Source organism: Geotrypetes seraphini, chromosome 6 (assembly GCF_902459505.1).
Source record: "Geotrypetes seraphini chromosome 6, aGeoSer1.1, whole genome shotgun sequence".
In the NCBI taxonomy this organism is placed as follows: domain Eukaryota; kingdom Metazoa; phylum Chordata; class Amphibia; order Gymnophiona; family Dermophiidae; genus Geotrypetes; species Geotrypetes seraphini.
This window is the reverse complement of record NC_047089.1, coordinates 10,465,910-10,489,441: the sequence shown is the minus strand read 5'-3', so window position 1 is coordinate 10,489,441 and position 23,532 is coordinate 10,465,910. Positions and strand designations below refer to the sequence as shown.

At 41.7% G+C, this 23,532-nt stretch overlaps 2 protein-coding genes across 2 annotated transcripts in view; one reads left to right on the top strand and one right to left on the bottom strand.

The window, feature by feature from the left end:
- DNAJB13 (DnaJ heat shock protein family (Hsp40) member B13) overlaps positions 1–5,066 on the top strand; it is a 33,426-nt gene extending 28,360 nt beyond the window's left edge. The window contains exon 8 of the mRNA XM_033948666.1: positions 958–5,066. Within this exon, the coding sequence (XP_033804557.1) occupies positions 958–1,111 (154 nt within the window). The 3' untranslated portion in view covers positions 1,112–5,066. The remainder of the gene's footprint in view (positions 1–957) is intronic.
- On the bottom strand, positions 4,578–17,468 carry LOC117362379 (mitochondrial uncoupling protein 2-like). Its single transcript, XM_033948667.1, has 8 exons — positions 17,318–17,468; positions 15,621–15,776; positions 12,710–12,921; positions 11,653–11,860; positions 8,719–8,916; positions 7,186–7,287; positions 5,703–5,883; positions 4,578–5,293 (listed from the first exon to the last, which is right to left on the bottom strand). Exons 3-8 carry the CDS (start codon positions 12,833–12,835, stop codon positions 5,179–5,181), a joined length of 930 nt encoding a protein of 309 aa, XP_033804558.1. The 5' UTR covers positions 12,836–12,921; positions 15,621–15,776; positions 17,318–17,468; the 3' UTR covers positions 4,578–5,178.
- Between the last annotated feature and the right edge of the window lie 6,064 nt (positions 17,469–23,532).

Below are 23,532 nucleotides of genomic sequence, written 5' to 3'. Positions count from 1 at the left end.
AGCACCACCAGGTGTCACCCTAGCTGGGAGATCTTCTAGAATAAACCAGCAGTTACCCCCTGCTCAACTGAAACCCAATAGAACCAGTACAGGAGCTGAGAAACAAGCCCCAAGCAGAAGCTGCATAATCCATTCACCATCCTCTTCTAGGAGACAAAGAAGACTGTCTGAATTCAAGAGGGCCTGGGATAGGCACATGGGATCTCTCAGAAAGAGAAAGAGATAATGGTACTGCGGATGGGCAGATTGGATGGGTCATTTGGCCTTTATCTGTCATCATGTTTCTAAGAGCCTTAGCCTATAGGAAGAGGAGATGCAAATGTTAAGAGCCTTAACCAATAGGGAGAGGAGAAGATAGTGGATGTTGCAGTTGGGCAGACTGGATGGGCCATTTGGCCTTTATCTGCCATCATGTTTCTATAACCAAAAAGCTCTATGACATCACAATGCAGGTGTAAAGAGCCTTAGCCTATAGGAAGAGGAGATGCAAATGTTAAGAACTTTAGCCAATAGGGAGAGAAAGAGATAATGGTTACTGCAGATGGGCAGACTAGATGTGCCATTTGGCCTTTATCTGCCGTCATGTTTCTATGGCTGCACTGCTCCCTTAAGGGATGATTATCTTGGGACTATTTTGTTCTCCGTCTCCTTCTGCTGGTAGATGGACAAGGCCCATTTGTTCTAGACGGGTCTGGTATGAAAAAAAAAACAACAACAACTAGAGTGTAACCTTTGGGTGAAAAAAAGTGCTCTTGTGGGGGAGGGGGAAAGTTGGGAATAGAACAATACCTATGACATGAAAGCATGTGAGAGGGCTCCTGGCATGAAGGGTATATTCATTTTAAGATTGGTTGCTCAGTCTTATCTGAACTATTACTGGTTCTAGGAGTGCATTAAATGGTGTGTGACCTAAAATGTTAGCATGCACACCCTGACTAATGTTCTGTTTGTCCTCAGTTCCACCTATAATAAAGTAGTGCCGGGAGAGGGGATGCCACTATCTAACAATCCCCTGCAGAAAGGGGACCTCATCATCTCTTTCAACATCAATTTCCCAGAGAGACTCTCTCAGCAAAACAAACAATTCATCAGACAAGCACTGCCGCTGTAATGCAAGGCACCTATTGGCCTGGTCTGGCCACAGCTTTTGTACACATCTCTCGTGTAATGGCTGCACAAACTTAATAAATTATATTTATATCATTAATAGATTCATACTTCTGCAGTAACTTATTGTTAAACTTCATCTTTTAGGATTATATTACCATCTTATGTAATGCAGTGTCTGAGTAATTCCCTGCCATTTTTCTTTGTGTATCTTTCCCCTCCTGTCTCATATGACCTTCTGCCAGGAAGTGTATTGTATTGTTTGCTTATTTATTGGCATCTAGTAACTGCCTTTATGGCAGTGTTCAGCAGTTACACCTTAACATAAAATGACCAAATACAAGAATAAATACAATCCATGAGATAAACTTTGAGATGGCAAATGGAATCCTTAAAATTAGAAGTACAGTTTTCCCCGCAAAGTCGCAGTCTGCTCTGACCGCTTCTTCCTGTAGTAAAATCAGGCTACACCAATCAGGATGTGCATGTCAAAGCAGCTCCTGATTGGTGTAGCCCAACTTTACTACAGGAAGAGATTGTCAGAGCAGACCGCAAGTGATTTTCTTCACCCACTGGTGCTCCAGCTGCCCTCCTTTTGAAATTCACAGGGGTTCCTGAACAACCCCCACGAATTTCAGGGAAGTACTTTATTTCAGTTGGAGGCTCAATGTCCAGAAGTTCCCACTTGTTGGGACCAGTGGCATAGTAAGAGCAGGAGGGAACAGTCCACTCCGGCTGTTTCACTTTCAATGAATACGATACAAGTTGTTATTTAAATGTATGAGTTGCATAACACCTGCATTTTTTGAGCTCTTTTGCAAATTCTTCTTCAGTTCCCTGAGGCAGGAACCAAACGTGTCCGTGTCACGTCGGAACCCGCAAGCCTAAGATAAGTTTGCGTTATTAGACTAACATATAGCGTTTGTTATTTTTCAAGTACGGTAGCTGTGTGCACGTAGATAAATATACATAACAGTGTTAAACCCTTACAGCTGGTGCTTTGAATTATGCAATGATTGGGCGGTGAGGTGGTAGTGTTGGGTGTTCCCCGTTATCACCTTCATATCTCCAAGCATATTAATTCACTATCAGTTGTATATGATGTCTATATCTGATTATTCAAATTGAGTGATTTATTTTCTATTTTTGCTAGGAGTAGTTTTAGGGCTTCTAGTGAAGAATCTCTTAAAACTGGACTAGGTTTAACAGATATGGTATGGGAGGGAATACCAAAAGGCTTAAAAACAAACAAATTGTTTAGTACCCACTGTCATCTTGCTTCAGTAATATTCTTAATTGTTTCTCCTGCTCTGAAATTATGTAGACAGACGTAAAATCTGTACCATTTTCTACATTACTACTTTTACCTAGTTACATATGATGCTCAGTTAAGTAAAAGGGAGGATGTTAACAGATGCTTCAGTAAACCAACCCAAACAGCAAAACCTGGAACATTGCTATTGCAAATATGCAAAACAATGGATCATTCCATCTTTTGCAGTTCAGTAAATATAACCTACGTTTGCCTGTGTATGTTGAACTGCTTACTGGTCTCCAGCCAAACAGAAGTGACGAGTTGCGACACCAAAGCTGATAGCAAGTCTTGATGAGACATACAGTATGTCTACCAGACTGCTGGACAGCCCAAGGAAAACAAATTGGGGGGGGGGGGGTGATAGAATTTAGAGAGGAAGCCTGCTAGTCTTGCCCCCAAGACTAAAGGGTTCTCACACATGTGATATTCTTGCATCAGTTCTCAAAGATATTCAGAGTTTGCAATCAAATGAGAAACTGTTAGAACAGACAATGATTCCAATTTTGTGAAAGCCTTCTCTGTAATTGGCCAGCCTGATAATGAACTGAAGACGCAAGTGATGAATTAGACCACATAATGTGCTTAATGACAATGAAATTATTTTTCACTCTACGGAAGTCAAAAAGACATCAGTACGACTGCAGAGCATGTTCTGAAGACTTTACGCAGAGTGAGCAATCCACCTTCTGCCAGTTCAGTGGTTAACACTTTTAGCTGTGCCGATTTCATGATTGCTCATACGCACACTTAGCTTTACTAAAAAGCAAAGTGGATTGCATCGTAGAGAAATTTGTTGGGATAAAACACATTAATAGTTGTATTCATTTGTAGTTACAATAATTTTTAACTTTGAGTAAAACATTGTCCAAAAAAAACCAAAAATTACTTCATTGTAATTTTACTGAAGTATTAAAAATGATACTTTTACTTAAGTTTGATCAAGTACTTTGTTTAAATTTGTTTTATCATCATCGATAAACAACAAACATAAGGTACAAGTCAAACATAGTGCAATACATAAGAAATATATCCACCCCTTCCCACCCTCCCCCCCCCAAAGGGAACAGCCACTATCATACATGCCTGAGTATATTCACTCCAATAATCGAGCTTTCGCTACAGGAGACAAAGTGGAACAAAAAGGTCTCCAACAACGGAGAAATAGAACCCCTTTTTTGGAATGTATGTCAAGAACATCTTGTCTTTCATAACCAGCCCAATAAATCATCTGAGTCCGCCAATGTGAGACAGTAGGCGTTTGAGGTGACAACCAGCATTGTAAAATGGTCTTTATGCCCACCAAGATAGCCCTTTGGACAAATGCATTCACTCTGGGCCAAACTGGGTCCAGTGAGAATTTCAATGTAAAGAGAAAAGTCGACGTCTGTGTCCAGGAGCAGTTCCATAGGGACTGTATTAGGAGCCCTATGCGCCGCCAGTAGGCTTGAATACCAGGGCATAGACAGAACATGTGTCCAAGAGTAGTTCTGGCTGCCGCACATCTGGGGCATCTAGCTGAAGTACTGATGTGAGCTTGGTATGCTCTTGTGGGTGCCATGTAAGTGCGAACCAAAAATTTATAGTACTGTTCCCTTTCAGTTACTGCCACCAGGATGCTTGATCTCAATTTAAAGCTCCTCTTTAATATGGATTCAGTGATTGTGGTTTGTAAGTCCAAGGACCAGGATTCAGCCAAGGTTCTATAGTCAAGGTCCCCCGCCAACCCCTGCAGGTAACGATGGTAAACACTGAGCGGGGTGGGATCTTGTGTTGTTAGACAGAGGGCTTCAGATAATGTATCTTGGACAGTGTCTGATAAAGCCAGTCTAGGTAAGGAGTTCACATAGTACAACAGTTGCCCGTAACTCAGCCAATCATTAGCAGTTAAAATATGTGCATCTATCAATTTCTGAAACGAATACAGGGTACCATCCGCGGATCAAGTACTTTAAACACTGCTCCTCTGGTTTTAAAAGAAAGCAGGATACTCAATTGTTAGTGAGTGGGATTTGCAATTTTTTGGACTAATTGAACTCTTAATAGCTGGAACTAGATACTTCTGTAGGGGGGAGCAGGGTTTGTGCTGCATGGGGACTGTTACTGGAAAGAAAAAAAGTCTCAGGTATTTGTTAACAGAAACAAGACACTATTATGGTATGATTTTAGTAAAAATTTTATTTTTAAGCAACTTTAACACACTGGCTTTGCCAGAGTTTAACAACATTTGTGTTGTCACAAGGCTAGTTATGTTCACAGCCTATCAAACGAAACATGCTCTCAGAAGAGCTTGGTTTACAATAAATGGTCAAAGAGCCTCCACTCCCCATGCTTCTCCTTTTGCATTGGAAAGGAGCATTGGAAAGCAGCCGAGAGAAATTAAGTCCCCACCCATTCAGTGCAAGAATTAAGTTTGACCTCATCCTCAGGAGTGCTGTACAGCACCCTAGCAGACAGGATGAGGTTACATGTGCAATTAACCCCTCAAATTCAAGTAAGCTTCAAAGAAAACATTTGAAGTTTTGACTAAATTCAGAAACTTTTAAAAAAGGCCATAAGAAAAATAAAGTAAAAGTAGAAGGGAGCAAAAAGGATAAAGTTTAACACCCAGAAGTGATTATCTAAAATTTTATGTATTGCACCAAAATAATTTGTAAAAAAACAACAAAACCGTGATGTAAACAAGACTAAGAGGTAGAACTTATAAATAAGCTAGAGTGTGTGCTTGGTCTAACATGGACTAGTACAACTCTGCGTGTTCACAAAGGAGCCTCCCACGACATGCGAGCTTGCATCATGGCTCTTTTCAGCTGCTCATAGGTCACAAACATTACGATGTTCCAGGACCCCAGACGAAGAAATGATGGCATGAACCTGGAAGACAGACAGCATACTGCATCAACATCTTAGCAATGCCAAATACTCTTAGAAGACAATGCATTTCTTAAGTATAAAATAAGTGATATGGAGGTCACAATCTAGTTGACGGGTTGAATATAGGCTCTTCCCTTATTTGTCTGGTTTACTGGATATCACAATGTACTTGCTACGCTAGCAAAATTTTTTTTTTTTTAACCCTTTAAAATGAGTCAACGTAAATAAGATGACACCTAAGCCCATTAGTTGAGAAAAATAAATTAGCTTTCTAAAGAGATAGCATAATGCGGGGGTGGGGGAGAGACAGAAGTGCTAAGTTTAATACTAATGCATCTTCTGAAATAAGACACTTTCTTTTCCTATCATGCAGGTTACAGATCTTAGTGTAACTGCATGTGAGACTTACCCTTTGTAGAAAGCCAGGGGTCCCTCCTTTCTGAACATGGTGAGTGCACAGTTCAAGGCACTTCTGTACTGGCCAGGGGCAGAGTTCATGTATCTTGTCTTCACTACATCAACAGGGGAGGCGATCACAGTTGTGCAGAAGCCAGCACTAAATGCCGATGTGAAATGGCATGGCAGATTGTCTGGAGGAAAACAATGTGTTACACATGACTAAAGCAGCCAGAAAAGCTGACTGGACATGAGGCATCATGCACACCTTTGGCATGTTGGAGTACTTGATATGGCATATTATACACTCTCTACCCCAAGCTCCAAGGTTGTCTCTACATTCACTAAGATATATGCTACTGAATTAGGGAATGTCCTGAAAGCCCACAGCTGGGGGGATGTCTACCCACAGATAATATGCAATGTGGACTATCAAGACTGCACCAAGCTCAGTTTAGAATTTTTTTTCCAATTCTTTATTCATAAAAGAAAAAAAAAACCTTACAATAAGTGTAACATCATTTACATCAAATGAAACTCCAATACAACACTTAATATTCTATTAAATTTCATATCAGAATTTATCCCCCCTAATTACATTCAATACAACCTATTAAACCTCATTTAATATTCAAACCATAGAACACCATCCCCCCATCTTGGATGGCATTTTTAAGGGGAAATATTCAATCATTACAATATTTTGTTAATGGCTCCCAAATTTCATGAAATTTTTAAAAATTCCCCTGCTGTGTGGCTATTATCCTTTCCATTTTATAAATTTTAGAATTTAACAATGGAAGGGCTTAAAAAGATGAGCATTTCAAGTGTTTGACATATATACACGTATAAAAATTCAAAAATGTTCACCTTAATCATAAGGTATTTTTAAATCAAATAAAACTAGAAGAAAAAGGAGTTGAATGGGCCTTACTTTATACAAGATGAAAAAATGAATAAAGAATTTGAAAAAAAAACAACAAACACAAGAAGTCTTTATATAAAACGGGTATATCTAGAACACAAGCTAAGACCCTGTAACTAGGTTGGGCCTGGGGGGGGGGGGAACAGGAGGAGGGGGGTAATAAGTGGCAACAGCATGGCACATAATTCAAATCCTGTGTTTCTGTCCATGACTGGCAACTGCCAAGGATGCAAAGCCCTGGGACTGGAAGAAAGGAGACCAAAGACCTGGGCTAACAGCAACTCTGGTATTCAGGTTTTGTTTGTGTCAAAGGTGGGGGGAACAAAATAGGGGAAAACAAAAATCACCCCACACAACCAGAACTGCAAGAGCAGTTACCTCCCCCAGAGAGGGCACTGAAGATGAGATGCAGTTTAAAAAAGGACCAATTCTTAAGGTTTATATGTTGCAGAACTGTACTGGGTCTTTTCTTGCAACCCTCCCCCCATCAATTTCTACTATGCCCAAGTTCATCCTCATTGTATTAGCTTAAAAAAATCTAATGTGTCAAGACTGACAGCTCTTGGCCTACCTGTCATAAGATTGGATTTCAGCAGCATATCCTTTATCAGATCATAGGTGACCAGTTCAGTACAGTTTACTATGGCATTGCGGGTAATATTTGGTGCTGTACCTGCAAGCATAAAAAAAAACCAGGCTAAGTTTCACAACATAAATCTAACAAAGCCAAATAAATCTAGCAGGCAGGGTGCAGTACTTTGCAAATATTAGGTTTGAAATTGCTCCTTAAGACTATCAAGACCTTAACAGTTCCTGCCCCTCTGTGATGAGTTATTTGCTCTCCCTGTGGAGCAGAGTGCTGTGGGAGAGAAAGACACCTGGAAACAAAATTCAGGCTTAATGTTAAGAGTGTACAGAGCTACACCTCAAGGTTGGTTTCTGTAGCAGGGTAGGAATGAACATCTTGAAACAGATTAGATTTACAACTGCTTGACAATCATGTTACAAGTGTGCTATGCTACATCATACCATTAAAGTCTTAGCTAACAGTAGTAATCCAGGTTGCTAGATACATTCTTGTTCACTTCTAGGAGTGAGGTGGCCCAACGCCTCTATTCCATCCCAATCCAAAGTTCTTTATTTTTCTCTTTTTACCTTCTTGCAAGAAATCCCAACTTATTTCAGGGATTTCATTTTACATGCTTTCACCATTTTTTCCAGCTACTTGTTTGATCCCTTAAGTCATATTCATCACATTTGTAATATTTTTTTTTTTTGCAAACAAGGCCACAACTCCTCCCTCAAGCCTAACCCCCCCCCCACCCCGGTTTCTCAGACTTTCTCCTACTGAATTTCTTGCCTTACGACCCCAGTCTACCTTACCCTAAAGCTCCTAAAGAACTCTAATTCTGTCAATCCTACCTTCTTCCTTTACTCTGAATGCATAAACCCCCACCTTTCCATGCACATCACTACCTCCTTCCCTGTACACATTCAAGCTGGCTCCCTATACCCCTATGGCATACTTTAACTTGTTATATATCCATACCCAAGTCTGACCCCACCAACATGATACCCTCCATGCAGTCATTCCCTCATCTCCTGGAAGATGTGAACAACTATCCACTGCCCACAGCCATCCAAAGCCCAACTGATCATTTGAGCTGAATGAAAGCCTAAAGAGCTTAAAAGCTAGGCCTAGGATAGAAAAAGATGTTGAAAACCCCATTTGCTATTCCTTTTGGAGCCACTCTACCTGAATGCACACATGTAGACAGCCAACCCTTATCCCCATTACAAGGAGGCATGGAAAATTAGTTGCAAATTATCACCAATTGGCAGGTAAGTGTAAGCTTAGCTCCTGCTAAATACTAGAACCTGCTCTTTCATGATCTAGATCAGGGGTGTCAAAGTCCTTCCTCGAGGGCCGTAATCCAGTCGGGTTTTCAGGATTTCCCCAATGAATATGCATTGAAAGCAGTGCATGCACATAGATCTCATGCATATTCATTGGGGAAATCCTGAAAACCCGACTGGATTCCGGCCCTCGATGACCGACTTTGACACCTGTGATCTAGATAGATAATCTAACCATTGTACTGACCTTTCCAAAGTCCTCGGACCCCTTCCTCCTTGGCAATGGTCTTATATGCCTCCATAGTTCCTTTGTACCTTCTGCTACTACTGCATGTATTGGCCTGAGCCTGGAAGCGAACCTTCACCACATCTGTGGGCTGAGCAATAGCTACTGCCATGGCACCAGTGGTGCATCCAGCAAGAAGTCTGCTACCAATCCCAGCATCTGAAAGAAAAAAAAGGTAATATGGTTATGTTTCAGGTTTAGATGGTCTCCACTAAAAGTAATTAAGCAATGATTGAAAGAAAGCAGTGGTTGGAATGGCGACTCGTGTTCTTTACGTTTATGTCATGTTTTTAGCATTAAATTGTCTAAATTGTATAAAGAAAACAGACCATTTATGGATACATGGAAAACTCAGATAGGTCAGTAATTTAACATCAATTCCAATCTATAAATCAACAAATCAAACTATATGGTTAAACTCCAAGATTCAAATTGGCGGATTTAAAGTCATCTGGAAGCATTGGATGATAGCAGGTATACGGATTTTAGATGATGTCATTTCAAATGACAAACTGCTTTGACTTTTCACAGCTGCAACATAAATATGGTCTTAATAAATTACAAAGCTTTAGATGGTTGCAGCTGAAACAGGCCATTCAGGCAGGGTTCCCTGAATGGAAAAATCGTAATACGCAATATACTTTAGAATTTTCAGGTGGACTTTCTGGGACACCAGGCCGCACAATGGTATAAATTGATAAACTGATTTGTAAATAAAACCCTAAAACTGGACTTGGGGACATTTGGAGCATTGAGATCAAGCATCAAATTACTGCGTCTCAATGGCCATAAATTTGGTCTTGGAGAATGAGATGTACAGTGTCCACATCTATGAGACATACTTGGTTTTTCCTTTTACATAGAGCATTTTGGACCCCAGTTAGATTACAGAAGTTAAATAGCTCTAAGTCTAATAGATGCTGGCATTGTAATCTTGAAGCTGAGACTCTAGATCACTGTTCTTCAATCGCTGGTCCGCAGGAAATTTCTGCCGGTCCATGGAGGGCCGGCAAGATTGCTGCTGCTGCTAAACCCGACAGGAAATCTGTCAGACGTCGGAGAGGACATTCTGGGTCAGCCAATTGCTGCCTGGCTGGCCCTGAACGTCCTCTCCGACGTCAGAAAGAAGATTTCCTGTCGGGTTTAGCAGCAGCAGCAGGACAGTAAGAGCAGGGGAAAGCAAGGAGGAAGGCTTTTTTTTTTTTTGCCGGCAAGGAGGGAAGGAGGTACTCAGGCAAGCAGGCTGGCTTTGGCCAAGGAGGAAGGGAAGGAGAGAGGTAGACAGGCTGGCTTCGGGGGTGGGGCACTAAGGACATGGGAAGGGGGCACTAAGGACTTGAAGGAAGCACTGGGGACACTAAAGACATAGGAAGGAAAGAGGGAGGGAATAGAAAGGGACAATTGTTGGGCCCGAGTGCAGAAAAAAAAAGAAAAGAAAGGATACACAGACAGAAGGAAACGCAACCAGAGACTCATGAAATCACCAGATAGCAAAGGTAGGAAAAATGATTTTATTTTCAGTTTAGGGTTTTTTGTTTTTTTTCCAGTTTTGAGAATTTATCTCTGCTGTCTATATTTTGCACTATATTTGTCTATTTTTCTATAGTTACTTAAGTGACCGAGCTCGGAGATGGGGCGGAAACGGGGTTTTAAAATTTTAGTCCTAGTAGTTTGCCAGTCCACGGGTGTAAAAAGGTTGAAAAACGCTGCTCTAGATCATTTGTTATACTATTGTCCCCTTATTTTGACCTTTTGGAAATCAATATGGACCCAAATAAATTGTCTATTAGAGAATCCTGTGGCTTTGTCATATGACGATTCTTTTCGTGACGTCAATGAGAAAGAGCCAAATTTCATCAAATAGGCTTTTGATTATGACAGGAGTCGCCATACAACATATCACACACAATTTTGAAAAATTGGAATAGGCTTAACTACAGTTTTTGGTGGAACTCATTGTGTCACACTTATAAGATGGAAAGAATAGCCATACAAAAAGGGAATTAACAAATTTAAAGAGATATGGGGGCCGTTAACATATTGTAATGAATAGATACCATTTTTCCATTATAAGTACAATACAAGTGAAGGGTTGGGAGGGAGGGAATTCAAAATTTCATTAAAATCTTTAGATCAGTAAAAAATAATATTTTATAAGATATATTTGATTACATATGTTATGTTAGGGGTGGGAGGGAAGGAAGGGAAGGAGTTAAATTTTATATATTGTTAAATGATAGAAATTTAAGTGATGTATCTAATTTCAATGTCAATTTATTGATACACTTGTAAGATGTAAAAATGAATAAAGATTTACAAAAAAAAGAAGAGCACAGCCACTAATTGTACTGTGGTACCTCTTATGTTCATTTCTACAGGCTGGAGGTACCAGAAACCAAATAGAGAGCTATTAAGTACAGAGTAGGAGTCCATCTACACAGTGGGTCATTAGCACATAGACTAAATTGGGTGGATCAGTAGAGTGGGCAGACTTGATGGGCTGTAGCCCTTTTCTGCCATCATCTTTCTATGTTTCTAAGGCATAGATAAGGCACACCACTCATTTATCAGAGGCCAGGCAATCACAAAAAAGCTGCAGGCAGCTTGAAAATGCAGCAAGGAGGGTACCAAAGACTGGACAAAAGTCTAACATATTAAGGCTTCTTTGATGAGATGAGAAGACACTCGACTTTAGTAAATGATTTAAGTTATCTTCTAAAGCCATGTCTATTTGGCTTCTAGTATCACTTTATAAAAAGCTAAAATTCATGCATATAATGCTGTGCTCCCTCAAAGTTTGAAGGAATAACAAGGAGAAGGGTGGGGTGGAGTTGATAACGGTGCCCTGAATTAGCAAAACAGTTAGGAATACTGGAGAATGTGTGCAGTACTCACGTTCTGATCCTTTTGTATAAAACTGTTTAACAGAATCATACAGGCCAATACGGACAGAAGCAAAACTCATCTGACGCTGCAAACCAGCAACCAGCCCATTGTACAGACTCCTTGGGCCTTCTGTCTTCACCATGGTGGCAATGGTGCCAAAGACCCCTTTATACTGTATTGCCTTCACATTGCTGTGTGTCTTGGCCTCTCCTTGGATCTGTACAGGAGAGAAGTGGGGTGAAGAGGCTTTACAGTGACTTTGGGCATAGCCCAACTCAGTAAAACCAGCTATGAAACTGCTGAGTCCTGGACTGATCCAAAAGATTCTTCCTTGGAGGGGAAACTGCACATCAGGCCCTTTATTATTAAAAAAAGAAATTGTATACAAGAGCTATGAGTTTGTATTTCTCTTAAGGATCAGACAAAAGAAAAAAAAGTATATAAAGTTGGAACTAGCCTAGATAAAAAGAGATGTTTGTATTTGTATGTGAAGTTTAGAAATACAATCTCAAAATGTTTTGGATCTAGGGGCGACGACAAAACTTGACTTTAATCAGTCAATTTTAGCAGACCAAAATAAGTACTCAGCTACTATTATCACAAGAGAAGAAAAAGATTAACAAGTTCTATAAACTTGGTTTTGTTTATTCCAACCACTGTAATTAATACCCCCTCCCCTAGTTAAAGTGGCTTATTACTAAGCCATTAAAATATTCTAATATGGCCCTCGGTACACTACAACTGTACCACAAATTTGAAGGCTAAAGAAAAACAAGCTTATCCAGTAGAGCAGCCGTCTTATTCTTTGCTGTGTCCCAGTACAACACTCAGTTAAGAGTTAACCGCAAATATGTACTGAATTTTATTCAAGCTACTTGAGCTTTGTGCTATTATGCAACAGGTAGCTTGGCTTAACACTTGGTTACAGTTCTAGTCCTTACTGTACAAAATGGAAGAATATGTGCAAAGATTCAGGCCATAATGCAATAAAAGTATTCACCTAGAAACACTCTGTAGAAATAGTGACAGTCTTCATAGGCTTGAGCAATTCAGGAAAAAGTTTTACCTGTAGTCTGACTTTAGCAGTATCCAGTGGGAAGGTGAACAGGTCAGCTATACAAGCTGCTGTCCCAGCCCCGATGAATTTCACAGCAGCAGTTGGAGGAACGTCAGTGGGCTTGAATCCAACCATTTTCACTGCTTCCAATTGGTTATTAAAAGTAAACCTGGCAAAGGTATGGTTGATGTAGTGACAAGACAAATGAACTCTGCCCAAGTCTACAGGGAAACAAAAATGAACAGTTATGAAATTGCTAATAATGTCACGTAGCATGCACTTATTATCCACCTAGCTCTGATCTTTTAAAATTTTAGTCTTTGGATAACAAGGGTCTTGGCAAAAGCCATCAGTAACTATCGCTGGGTTTTACTAACTAGTGGTAGAGGTTCAGCAAGGTAAATGCTCTGATACTCATAGAATTCCTACGAGTGTCTTGAGCATTTACCTCACAGGCCTGCAGTAGAAACCTCTACCACTGTTTAGTAAAAGGAACCCTATGTTCAGAGCTCTAACAAAGAGAACAAGTTCAAAGTGTTCTTATCCCTAGAAAAAAAAAAACACAAAAAACCAACAGCTTTAATAAGGATTAGGACCACCAAGAAATCACTCAAGACAGTGTAAAGCAAGAATAAGCAGCTTTAACATGGTACAGAATAGTGGCAAGGCCCAAGGATGCAAAGTCCTGAGACGGGGGAAAAAAAGGAGACCAAGCTGTCAAAGAATGGGCTAGAACGATTGCATGTACCAGTCTGTAGTTTAAACAGGGTGTATACAGTCACAACTGGCCCACAAGATAAAAAACAAATGTATAAAATACAAAATAACCCAATATGATAAATTACATTGGAGTCTTGTGAACTGTGCTGTTTGTAGCCTCTTTAACTACCGGTACTTGGATTTACTTTGCTGGAACATGACGCATGTTGGGTCATTTGTATTTTTATCTTGTGGGTCACTTGTGACTGTATACACCCTTTGAGGATGTTTTTAAGACTAAGTTTTGGCCACTTATTATAACTACAAACAACTGGTACCTCCAATCTTCAGTTCCACAATCTTTTTGTTGTTTTGCTGCTTCATTTCCTTTGTGGATCCTTTTGATGCCATTTGGATTTTGTTAAAGCATGGGCTAGCAGCAGCTCTAATATTCAGCTTTGTTTGTTTCAAAGGTTGGAGAGAGAAGAACAGGAACCGAGGAAGCAATTACCTCCCCAGGCATTAACATGCCTTTATTTAAGACCACTAGATACTTTACAAGCACTGCCAGCCTGATTACTAAAGTTTCCAACCATTTTTAAAACGTTGCATATACAAGTGTGTCTTATGACCACCAGAGAAGCTCTAAGCACTGGGAACTACCACCTCATCTTACCCACCAAGAAAACCTTGTGTGATGTGGCAAGCCTGTACCCTCCCCTAATATGTACCAGTTTAGTTGCTTTTAGTAATAGGAGTTAAACCTCCGCTTATCAAGCTATGTGAAACACAGGAATAGGACGGTGTGCAGTTCATTGTCTAAACTAGCCCCTCGAGTCTTGCTTTTCTCCTGGTACCCTAGTTACATAAGCTCTGAACAGATGGCTTGAATCCTGTGCAACTTCACATAAAGTACAATATTGCCCATTCCAGGAAAGGTCACCCATATCACTAGTCTTACCCAGAAGGCTGGTAGGGGACAGTAAGGTTAGATTCAAACAGCAGAATCTGAGCAAGAAGCAGAAGCCCCCCCCCCAAAAAAAAAAATAAAAAAAAAATTACAAACAAAAAACCCACACACTCAAAAGGCAAGAATCAGCTTAGCGGTATTCAACTCATGCTTCTATAGCAAACAACAAAACAACTTATCTAAACACTGGTAAAAGTAGGCATTTGATACAGTTGAACATATTTGCAATGCCACCATTTCGATTATGGTGCAATTTTGGAAAAGTTCCAGAGAAGTCTATCCTTCAAATACAGGGGCTGAGTTTTAGATATACTGAAAAGCATTTCCAAATATAGTGTGCCCTGCAATTTAAGTCTTGAGATTCTAAAGGTACAGACTAGTATTAGCAATACCACCCTGCTTTTCTGGGGGATCTTGGATAAAACTAGAGCTTTAAAGATATACCAGGTCTCAAAACAGTACAGTATTTGATAAAGGACCATTCAGTTTAAGATACACAAGCTGTGGCTGCACTTCCAAACAATTAAGTCACCTCCACCCAACATCAGTTGTACTTTTGTTTAGGGTTACTTATGATTCAATAAAAATTGTAAAAAAAAAAAAAAAAAAAGAGAGAGAATGAAGAAAAGAAAGGGGGAAACCATTTCTTGCCAAAAGGCAGAATCTCCAAAAGGAAACCAAACACTGTAGGTATCCAGTTGATGTGCATTTCCTTACGAGAGGATATGGGTGACTAAAATCATGTGTGTGGATCAACGGACTTGATGGACCGAAGGTCTGATCCGGAGATGGCAGTTCTTATGAAAGTATTTCTTTGCAAGGCGATAGGACAGCAGTTCAAAATTTCTATGCACCACTCACTGATGTGTAGAGCATTGCAGAGCACAATATTTAAGAGAAAGGAGGGGAAAAAAGCACCAATAAAGATAGCAGGTAGCTCAACTCTGGCTACAAAGATCTGAAAAGCTAGTTTCACCGTGTGACGTTATATAGCCAGAGTTCAATCTGTTTCACAGAGCCCTGTATCTCCCATCCTGCTTGAGGCTGTGAAAATCTAGCCCACTATTACACAACATGCAGAAGCACCTCAAACAGGTGAGCAGGCCTAACTATTAAAACCTATACGATGCATTAGCAGCAGCAGCCCTACCAAGCATTTAACTCTAGTTAGCAAAATACAGTGATTTATAAGTGTAGTATGATAGCCAGCAACTAAAGAGCAGGCGAATACGAGATACTCTAGGCTCTTACCTTGTCCAAGGTGCTCCAGGAGAACTGGTGCTCGATGATCAGGCGTCCCTAAAAGTGTCCCGCCCGTCAGATTTAGTAAGGGCTAGAAGCCAGTGGCCTTGGTTTTCCATAGAAAAATGTTTAGAAACGAGAGATCGAATAATCATAATACTTGTCCTACAAGAGGGGGAAAAAAGTGATAAGAGTTACACATAGGAAATCAATTCATAAAAAAGAAGCAGCTTTCAGTAATTTTGAGCACAAGGGGCCGGGCGGCTTAACAAATCCTTTTAAATGGGGCTTCTCCGAGCAGTCCTGGAGGACCACCAGGCCAATTGGGTTTTCAGGCTAGCCCTAATGAATATGCATGGAGCAGATTTGCATGCCTGTCACTTCCATTATATGCAAATCTCTCTCATGCATATTCTTTAGGGCTAGCCTGAAAACCCGATTGCCCTGGTGGACAGGACAGGACAGGACAGGGGACCCCCCCCCCCCAAAAAAAAAAAATGCTTTCATTAACAAAGTTGTATTAATAAAGAGAAGCGTTACGAGTGTGTGGCGCAGTGGTTAAAGCTACAGCCTCAGCACCCTGAGGTTGTGGGTTCAAATCCACTCTGCTCCTTGTGTCGCTGGGCAAGTCACTTAATTGCCCCAGGTACATTAGATAGATTGTGAGCCAGGACAGACAGAGAAAATGCTTAAGTAACTGAATAAATTCATGTAAACTGCTCTGAGCTCCCCTGGGAGAAAAGTACAGACAAATTGAATAAAGCAAGCAAGAAAGACCCGAGAGTTATATGTTGCACGTGGGACAGGTCCCCCCCTCCCCCCTCAAGCCACATTTCGTAGTTTCCGAGCCTCAAACGGAACTTAACCCCCCCCCCTCCCTCCCTGTGACCTATTTCCGAGAAAGCGGGTAACGGGAAAAAAAAGGGAGGTGAAGTCCGTTTCGTGGCCGATCTTTACACCGCCACCACCGAGTTATTGGGATTTATTCAGCCTTTCGATCTAAGGGAAATAAATAAAACTGTTCACAAAAAGAGAAAGTTTCAAGTTGATTTTAACGCTTGTCAGGGTTTCCTAAGCTTCGTAAAACGATCAAAATGTAGGATATTCAATTAAAAGACAAAACGACAGACGTTAAAAAAAAGACCCTAAAGGAGGAAGGACTACAATGTTTGCTTTATTTCTCCTCTTTTTCTAAAAACAAAAAACTTATCTTCAGCAACAGCTCTCTTAGCACTATTTCTTATTTTATGCTCGTTCGAACCTTGTGTCTCTCGTTAACTGTAACGAAAAGGGAGTTCAGCGAAACGAAACTCGTCCTGCGCTATTAAAGAGCGTCTCGCGAGGCCACTTTACAATCGCCCTAAAGGAATAGATTATTATAGATATTAATTTAAGCTAATTATTCCTTTAGGGCGATTGTAAAGTGGCCTCGCGAGACGCTCTTTAATAGCGCAGGACGAGTTTCGTTTCGCTGAACTCCCTTTTCGTTACAGTAACGAGAGGCACAAGGTTCGAACGAGCATAAAATAAGAAATAGTGCTAAGAAAACTATTGCTGAAGAGAACTTTTTTTGAAAAATCAGAGGAGAAATGAAAATTGTGTTTTGTTTTTTTTCTTAAAAGCCCGGGTTCTTTAAAATTCAAGGTTAGACCCTAGTAACGGAGAAGCGCGAGCGGGGGGGGGGGGGAGGGGGAGGGGCGTCTCACCTGAATAGTGAAAAAAAAGAAGAGAAGCCGGAGTGACGCCGCGAGGAGCTCAGGAGGCTTCGCAGAGGCGCGAGCGACGGAGCTGAGAAGAGTCGCTTGAGGAGGAGGAAGACTCGAAGAACGAACTGCTCGACTCTCCCCCTTTTTATAGCGCGAGGGCCAGGCGGGGTCATCTCCCTAACCGGCTCGAGCCAGCAGTGCCTCGCGAGTGGGAGGAGGAGCAAATACTCCTCCATCCTCCCCCCCCCCAGTAAAAAAGAAAGACAGGGAGGGGAGGCGCTGACTCAGCAGGTGCGCGAGGAAGACGAGGCGCGCGGTTACAGTGGGACGCGCCCTCCATAGAAACACGGAAATCGGGGGGGGGGGGATTCCCGCCTTTTTTCATAACCTCCGCTCTCCTCATTAGCATTTCAGTTTCACTGACAAAAAAAAAAAACAAAAAACCAACAACTGGTTTCTTGGCGCATCAGGGGCCCCGGGGAACGCTTCGCGCGCACAGAACCAAACGTCGCTCGCGCTTTCACTTCCCGCCTTAACGCCCCTGCCCGCAGGCGCTTCTATATACTATCATTCAAATTAACGCTTTATTATATAGATATAGAAACCACGTTTCTAGTATGGCGCCGTCGCTGTAAACTGCTGTAGAAGAGTCGGAACAGCGCGCGAGGCTTCAATTACAATTTCGCGCGGCCCGCGTGGATCAGCAAAAGCCGGCGAGTCGCACGGAGCGGCTGCGCCCCGCCCCGCCGCTCTTCTATTGGACGAGCCACCCGGCGTGTCTGCTTTCACGACCAATGGAGAAAGCTGCGTGTGATGGCCGGACCGGCTCGAGGATGGCGTGCCGGTGGCGTCATGGGTGGGGGGTGTGTGGGAGGCTCGCGCTACGAGCGAAGTGTGGGCTGGAGTTGCACAGGGGAAAGCGGCAGAGCGCGGGCGGGAACCACCTACGTCAGCCAAAATCTCCATTAGAGCGAGCTTTGAGGATATGGGAGAAGAAAAAGGAAGAAGTCGTGCAAAAAGCGGAAACTGTTGCAAGACTTCTGCTCCTCCACGCATAGGCGCTAACGTTTCAAAATAATCAGACAGATCGCCCCTTCCTGGAAACAGTGAAAGAGCTTGCTCCATACCGGGGGGAGGGGGGGGCTCATCACCCACAGAGAAGTAAAATAGCCAGCAAATTCTGGGTGGGCATGAAACCAAACTTAAAATATAAATACTGGAGCTGACAGAAATCCCCAGCTGAAGACTTCCTCCAAAGATGCCCAGAACTCCCTATAGCCAAGCTCTACCGTTGGTGGAATTGTTCTTCAGCTGCCAGCACATATTCAGTTTGCCGCTGGGTGGGCCTAAGCCCATCCAGGCCCACCTATGGTTAGGTTACTGTCACAGATCTGGCTCCTATGCCTCTACATAGGACTGGGGTACGAATGTTAGCATTCCCACTCTCCAGCTGGCAGTCAAATGCCTTAGGGGTCCTTTTATCAAGGCGCGGTAGCGGTTTAACGCGCGGAATACCGTGCCTTAAAACGCCTGCCGCGCTAGTACCTAACGCCTCCATTGACGAGGCGTTAGGATTTTAGGTTAGCGCGTGATGAAATGTCAGACGCACTAACCCCGCTAGTGCGGCTTCATAACCTTTACCTCTCATTCCTTGGAGGTTGTGATATATAAACTTACCAGTTCTGATGACCCCAATTCTTTGGAACTTCACTGGCACGCTGGATCCTGTCCTGACCTGAGGTTTTGGCCTTTGAAAGCTAATCAAAAATGTATTAAGTTTATATTTCCTTCTTGTTTTATTTCTGCTGATCACTCAAGGTCATTCTTCCCAGAAAAATCCTGTGCAAAAGGGACATCATTGTTTATATATACTATATATATATATATATTGTTTTGTTATGAGGACCATTTCCAAATGAATTTCTGGTGCAAAGAGCATAAGAATTGCCGTGTTTCCAACAGTGGCCAACCCAGGTCCCAAGTACCTAGGAAGATCCCCCCCAAGTAGTAAAACAGATTTTATGCTGCTTATCCTAATCTAATTTATAACATTTTATTGAAGAAATGCAATAAATACATAATAATATAATACAGTAAAATAGTATTACATTTAAATTTACCATATTAACTTCTAATAAATGTTTATCATTCCTTCAAAATAAATTTTTCAAATAACCTAATACATCTCTCAATATATTCCCTCAATTTCCAACCCCCCTTATCCTCTACCCCACCACATTTATCCAAATCTAAATCTTAGATTTATATTACCGTGTGATCTCCCCAAAAGGAGCTCAACTCAATTCACATAAAAATCAACAATCGAAGTGAAAGTAGTTAGATTAGAGAGAAAATAACTAATTAAGGAAGACCCTCATTCCACATCCTAGAGAGAAGGTGACTCATTTTCCTTAGAACAATTTTCTAAGAACTGTTGAAATAACAGTGTTTTCATAGATTTATGGAAAATCCTAGTATTAAGCAGTGGATTTCCCCAAACCATCTCAATAATGGCCTGTGGCCAGCAGTCTTGATAATTGGATAATGGCCCTCTCTAATTGTAGAAGGAAGGCATCGTCTATTTTTTTTTTATACCTTGAATGCAACTACTCTGCACCTACAATAGCTGTTGTTCTAGTTAAAAATAAAAGAGGAAAATCAGTTTTCAGTCCATTCTGATCGTCCAAATTTAAACAGTGTGGTTTTCATGTTTAAAAGGCAGCAGCTTGTGGGGTTTTTGGACATGAAAGATGTATTCTTTTTCAAAAAGCATGTATGATTGGTCATAAATGCATATTACAATATTGGTTACAAAAAGATCCTCCAAATTATTGGCATTGGAGGAATCAATTCCATCGTTTAATTTTATTTGAGGTTCATAAATTTCCTAAAAGAACACGATTATTTTTAAAAATCTGGGATCCTTATATACAAAAATTATCCTCGAAAGCTAGAAGTATGATTCTTAATACTTTATATTAGATTTAAATAAATGTGGTTGTTTTTTTTTTTTAATTAATTAATTTATTTTTATTTAAATATTTTTGTTTATTTGGTGTTTTGTGTCGCCTTTCATTCTGGGGTAGGGAGGGAAATTGGAATGATTTTAATATATATGTATGGAGTGGTGAGGGGGGATATAGGGGAAAAGTGGTTTAGATATATTAAAATATATTTTGGAGGAATGATAAAATGTTTAAGCAAATGTTTTATTGTGAATTTGATTGTAAAGAATGTCTTTTTGTATCATATTGTTATATATTTGTTTGATTCCTTCAATAAAATGTTATAACATAAAGATGATAAATAGAAATAAAACATGAAAAAGGAAATAAGGTAATATCTTTTGTACTGGATTAAGCTTTTGAAGGCAGAACCTTCCTCAAGTCAATCTTGCACACTGCTATTTGTTTCAGAGTGCCTGTTTGCTGAATACAGTGACCTGGGCACATATAGTCGCACTGCTTTATCAAGGTTAGACCCTAGATCAGGGGTATGGAACTCCGGTCCTCGAGAGCCGTATTCCAGTCGGGGTTTCAGGATTTCCCCAATGAATATGCATTGAAAGCAGTGCATGCAAATAGATCTCATGCAGATTCACTGGGAAAATCCTGAACACCCGACTGGAATACGGCTCTCGAGGACCGGAGTTCCCTACCCCCTGCCCTAGATGGACCTTCAGCACACCTCTCTGGTCCCCTCCCCACCCCACTTTTATTTAATATTATTATTTATTAAAAAATGTATATACCGCATACAACTATGCGGTTTCCATATCACATACATAAAATCTTGTTTCTCTACGATTATCACATATAACATAGACATGTCTCTAAACAACATCATTCATCGTCCCTGTTATAAACAGGGATAGAGTGCAAATTCAAGCAATTCAGAAATACAAGCAAGTAGAAGTGTGACTCTGGGCAGGTCAATTAACACTTCATTACCCAGGTACAAAGTAAGTACCTGTCTAAAATGTGTAAAAAAACCACACAGAAAAAGTAGTATATGACATCCCATCCCCTTTACTATATTTAATTCCTGAATTTGGTTTAGTAGCTCAATGCAATGTACAATAAATAAAGAAACAACCATATTTAATGCAAACCATAAACTGGTTTCTCTTGGGAGCTCCAGTATGAGGAGCTGCTGGGTTTGCTTTACAACGTGTTTCAAGAAGAATGAAATAACAGGCCTTACTGGTTCTTCTATACTATAGCAAGGCACTGAGATTAGAGTAAGGAAGAGATTCTCCCTTCACCATGCTTGTTGCCCAACTCTATGAAAGAGGAGTGTAGCCAGGTCTAGTGTTAAGCTGGGCTCGGCAGAAGTTTGGAAGAGAGCCCCAAAGCCAGCTGGCAGGCTGTACTTTCTTCTACTTTGGTGAATGGGGTTGGAGCTCTCTGAGGCATGGAGGCCCAGGGCAATTGGTCTGCTTGCACCATCCCCCTCAAATGCCATCCCTGAATAAGGACTCGTAAGAAGCATTATTAACTGGCTGTTATTTGGCTAGCCTAGCTGTTTTGGTTTTTTTTTTTTTGGGGGGGGGGGTGTGCAGGACGGAAAACTAGTAAATGTAAGTGTTGTAAAAAGTTCTGTGGTTGAATATGGGACTGCAGAAGTGAGAAGGCACCAGGCTTAGAAAGGAGATGATTAAAGGAAGGATGAAACTCTGATTTGGGGACTGGAGAGGGGAGACAGAGGAAGAAGGGGAGCTGAAGACAAGGGCTTGAGGTAGGGACTTAGGAAGTGGGATGGGAGAGAATTAAAGAAGAACAGGGACCATGAGACTGGTAGTGGGAAAATGAAGAACAAAGATTTTCCTGATTGGGGGATAAAGTAGGGTCTTGGATTTAGTGGGAAATTGCTGTTTTGGAGATAGAGTGGAGCTGGGACAAAGCAGGGAATTTGGGATGGGATAAGTATGAATGGGGGTATGATATGGAGTAAAAGAAGGGGAAAGGAGCATGAAGCGGGTTGAGATGTGGTATGAATGACTTGTAAAACTGGTGAGAGGCAGTGAAGAGGGATGGATCTCTGAAGGGAATGAGGATGAAAATGGATCTGGGAAGACTACTACTACTACTTATCACTTATATAGTGCTGAATGGCGTACGCAGCGCTGTATACGTTGATATTTATAGGCGGTCCCTGCTTGGAAGAGCTTACAATCTAACTTGGATGGACAGACAGGGTTGGGGATGCAGAACTCAAGGTGAGAGGAGTTAGGAGTCGAAAGCACTCAAAGAGGTGGGCTTTTAACTGGGCCTTGAACATTGCCTGAGACGGAGCCCGCCGTAGGGATTCGGGCAGCTTGTTCCAAGCATACAGCGTAGCAAGGTAGAAGGGACAGAAGACTGTGAAAAACGAGTACAGTCAAACCTTGGTTTGCGAATAACACGGTGTGCGAGTGTTTGCAAGACTCGCAAAACATTTTCGCAAATCGTGACTCGCAAAACGAGCATTGGCTCGATTTGCGAGTCTCCCCGCCCTCGCAAATGCCTCCCCCACGTGAACCGGCATCCCCCGCAAGCCCAAACTAAAGGCTTATCCCCAATCTGGCACCGGCTCGCAGCACCAACCCACAAGAGGTGCCGGTGTCCGAAGATCATGCTGCTTGCCGGACTGGGCCTTGAGCATCCCGCTTCTCTCTGAGATTCTTGGAGAGAACGAGAGCCAGAAGGCCTTGAGCATGCACAGATGCTCAAGGCCCAGTCCGGGAAAAGGCAGGATCTTCGGGCACCAGCACCTCCTGTGGGTGCCTTTAGTTTGGGCGGGCGGGGGATGCCAGTTCACGGGAGGGGGGGCGGGTGTTCATGAGGGGGGTGATGCTGGTTCGCAGGGGGTGGCGTGGGTGGGGGAGCGATGTCGGTTCACGGGGTGGGATGTGGAAGTGCACCAGTGGCCTTGGGGGTGGGGGGTCTTTTAGGGATGGGGTGGGGTAGAGTGGAGCAGCGTCAGTGGCCGAGGGAGGGAAGGTGGAACAAATCAAGCGAGTTTCCCTTACTTCCTATGGGGAAACTCGCTTTGATATACAAGTAATTTGGTTTATGAGCATGCTTCTGGAATGAATTATGCTCGTAAACCAAGGCTCCCTCTGTAATTTGAAGGCTGGGTATTGGGATAAGAATGACAGATCTGTAGTTCTGCTTGTCCCACTGATTTCTCTTAAATAAATAGAGCAAGTGGTCTGTGAATGAGGGGGTGGCTCA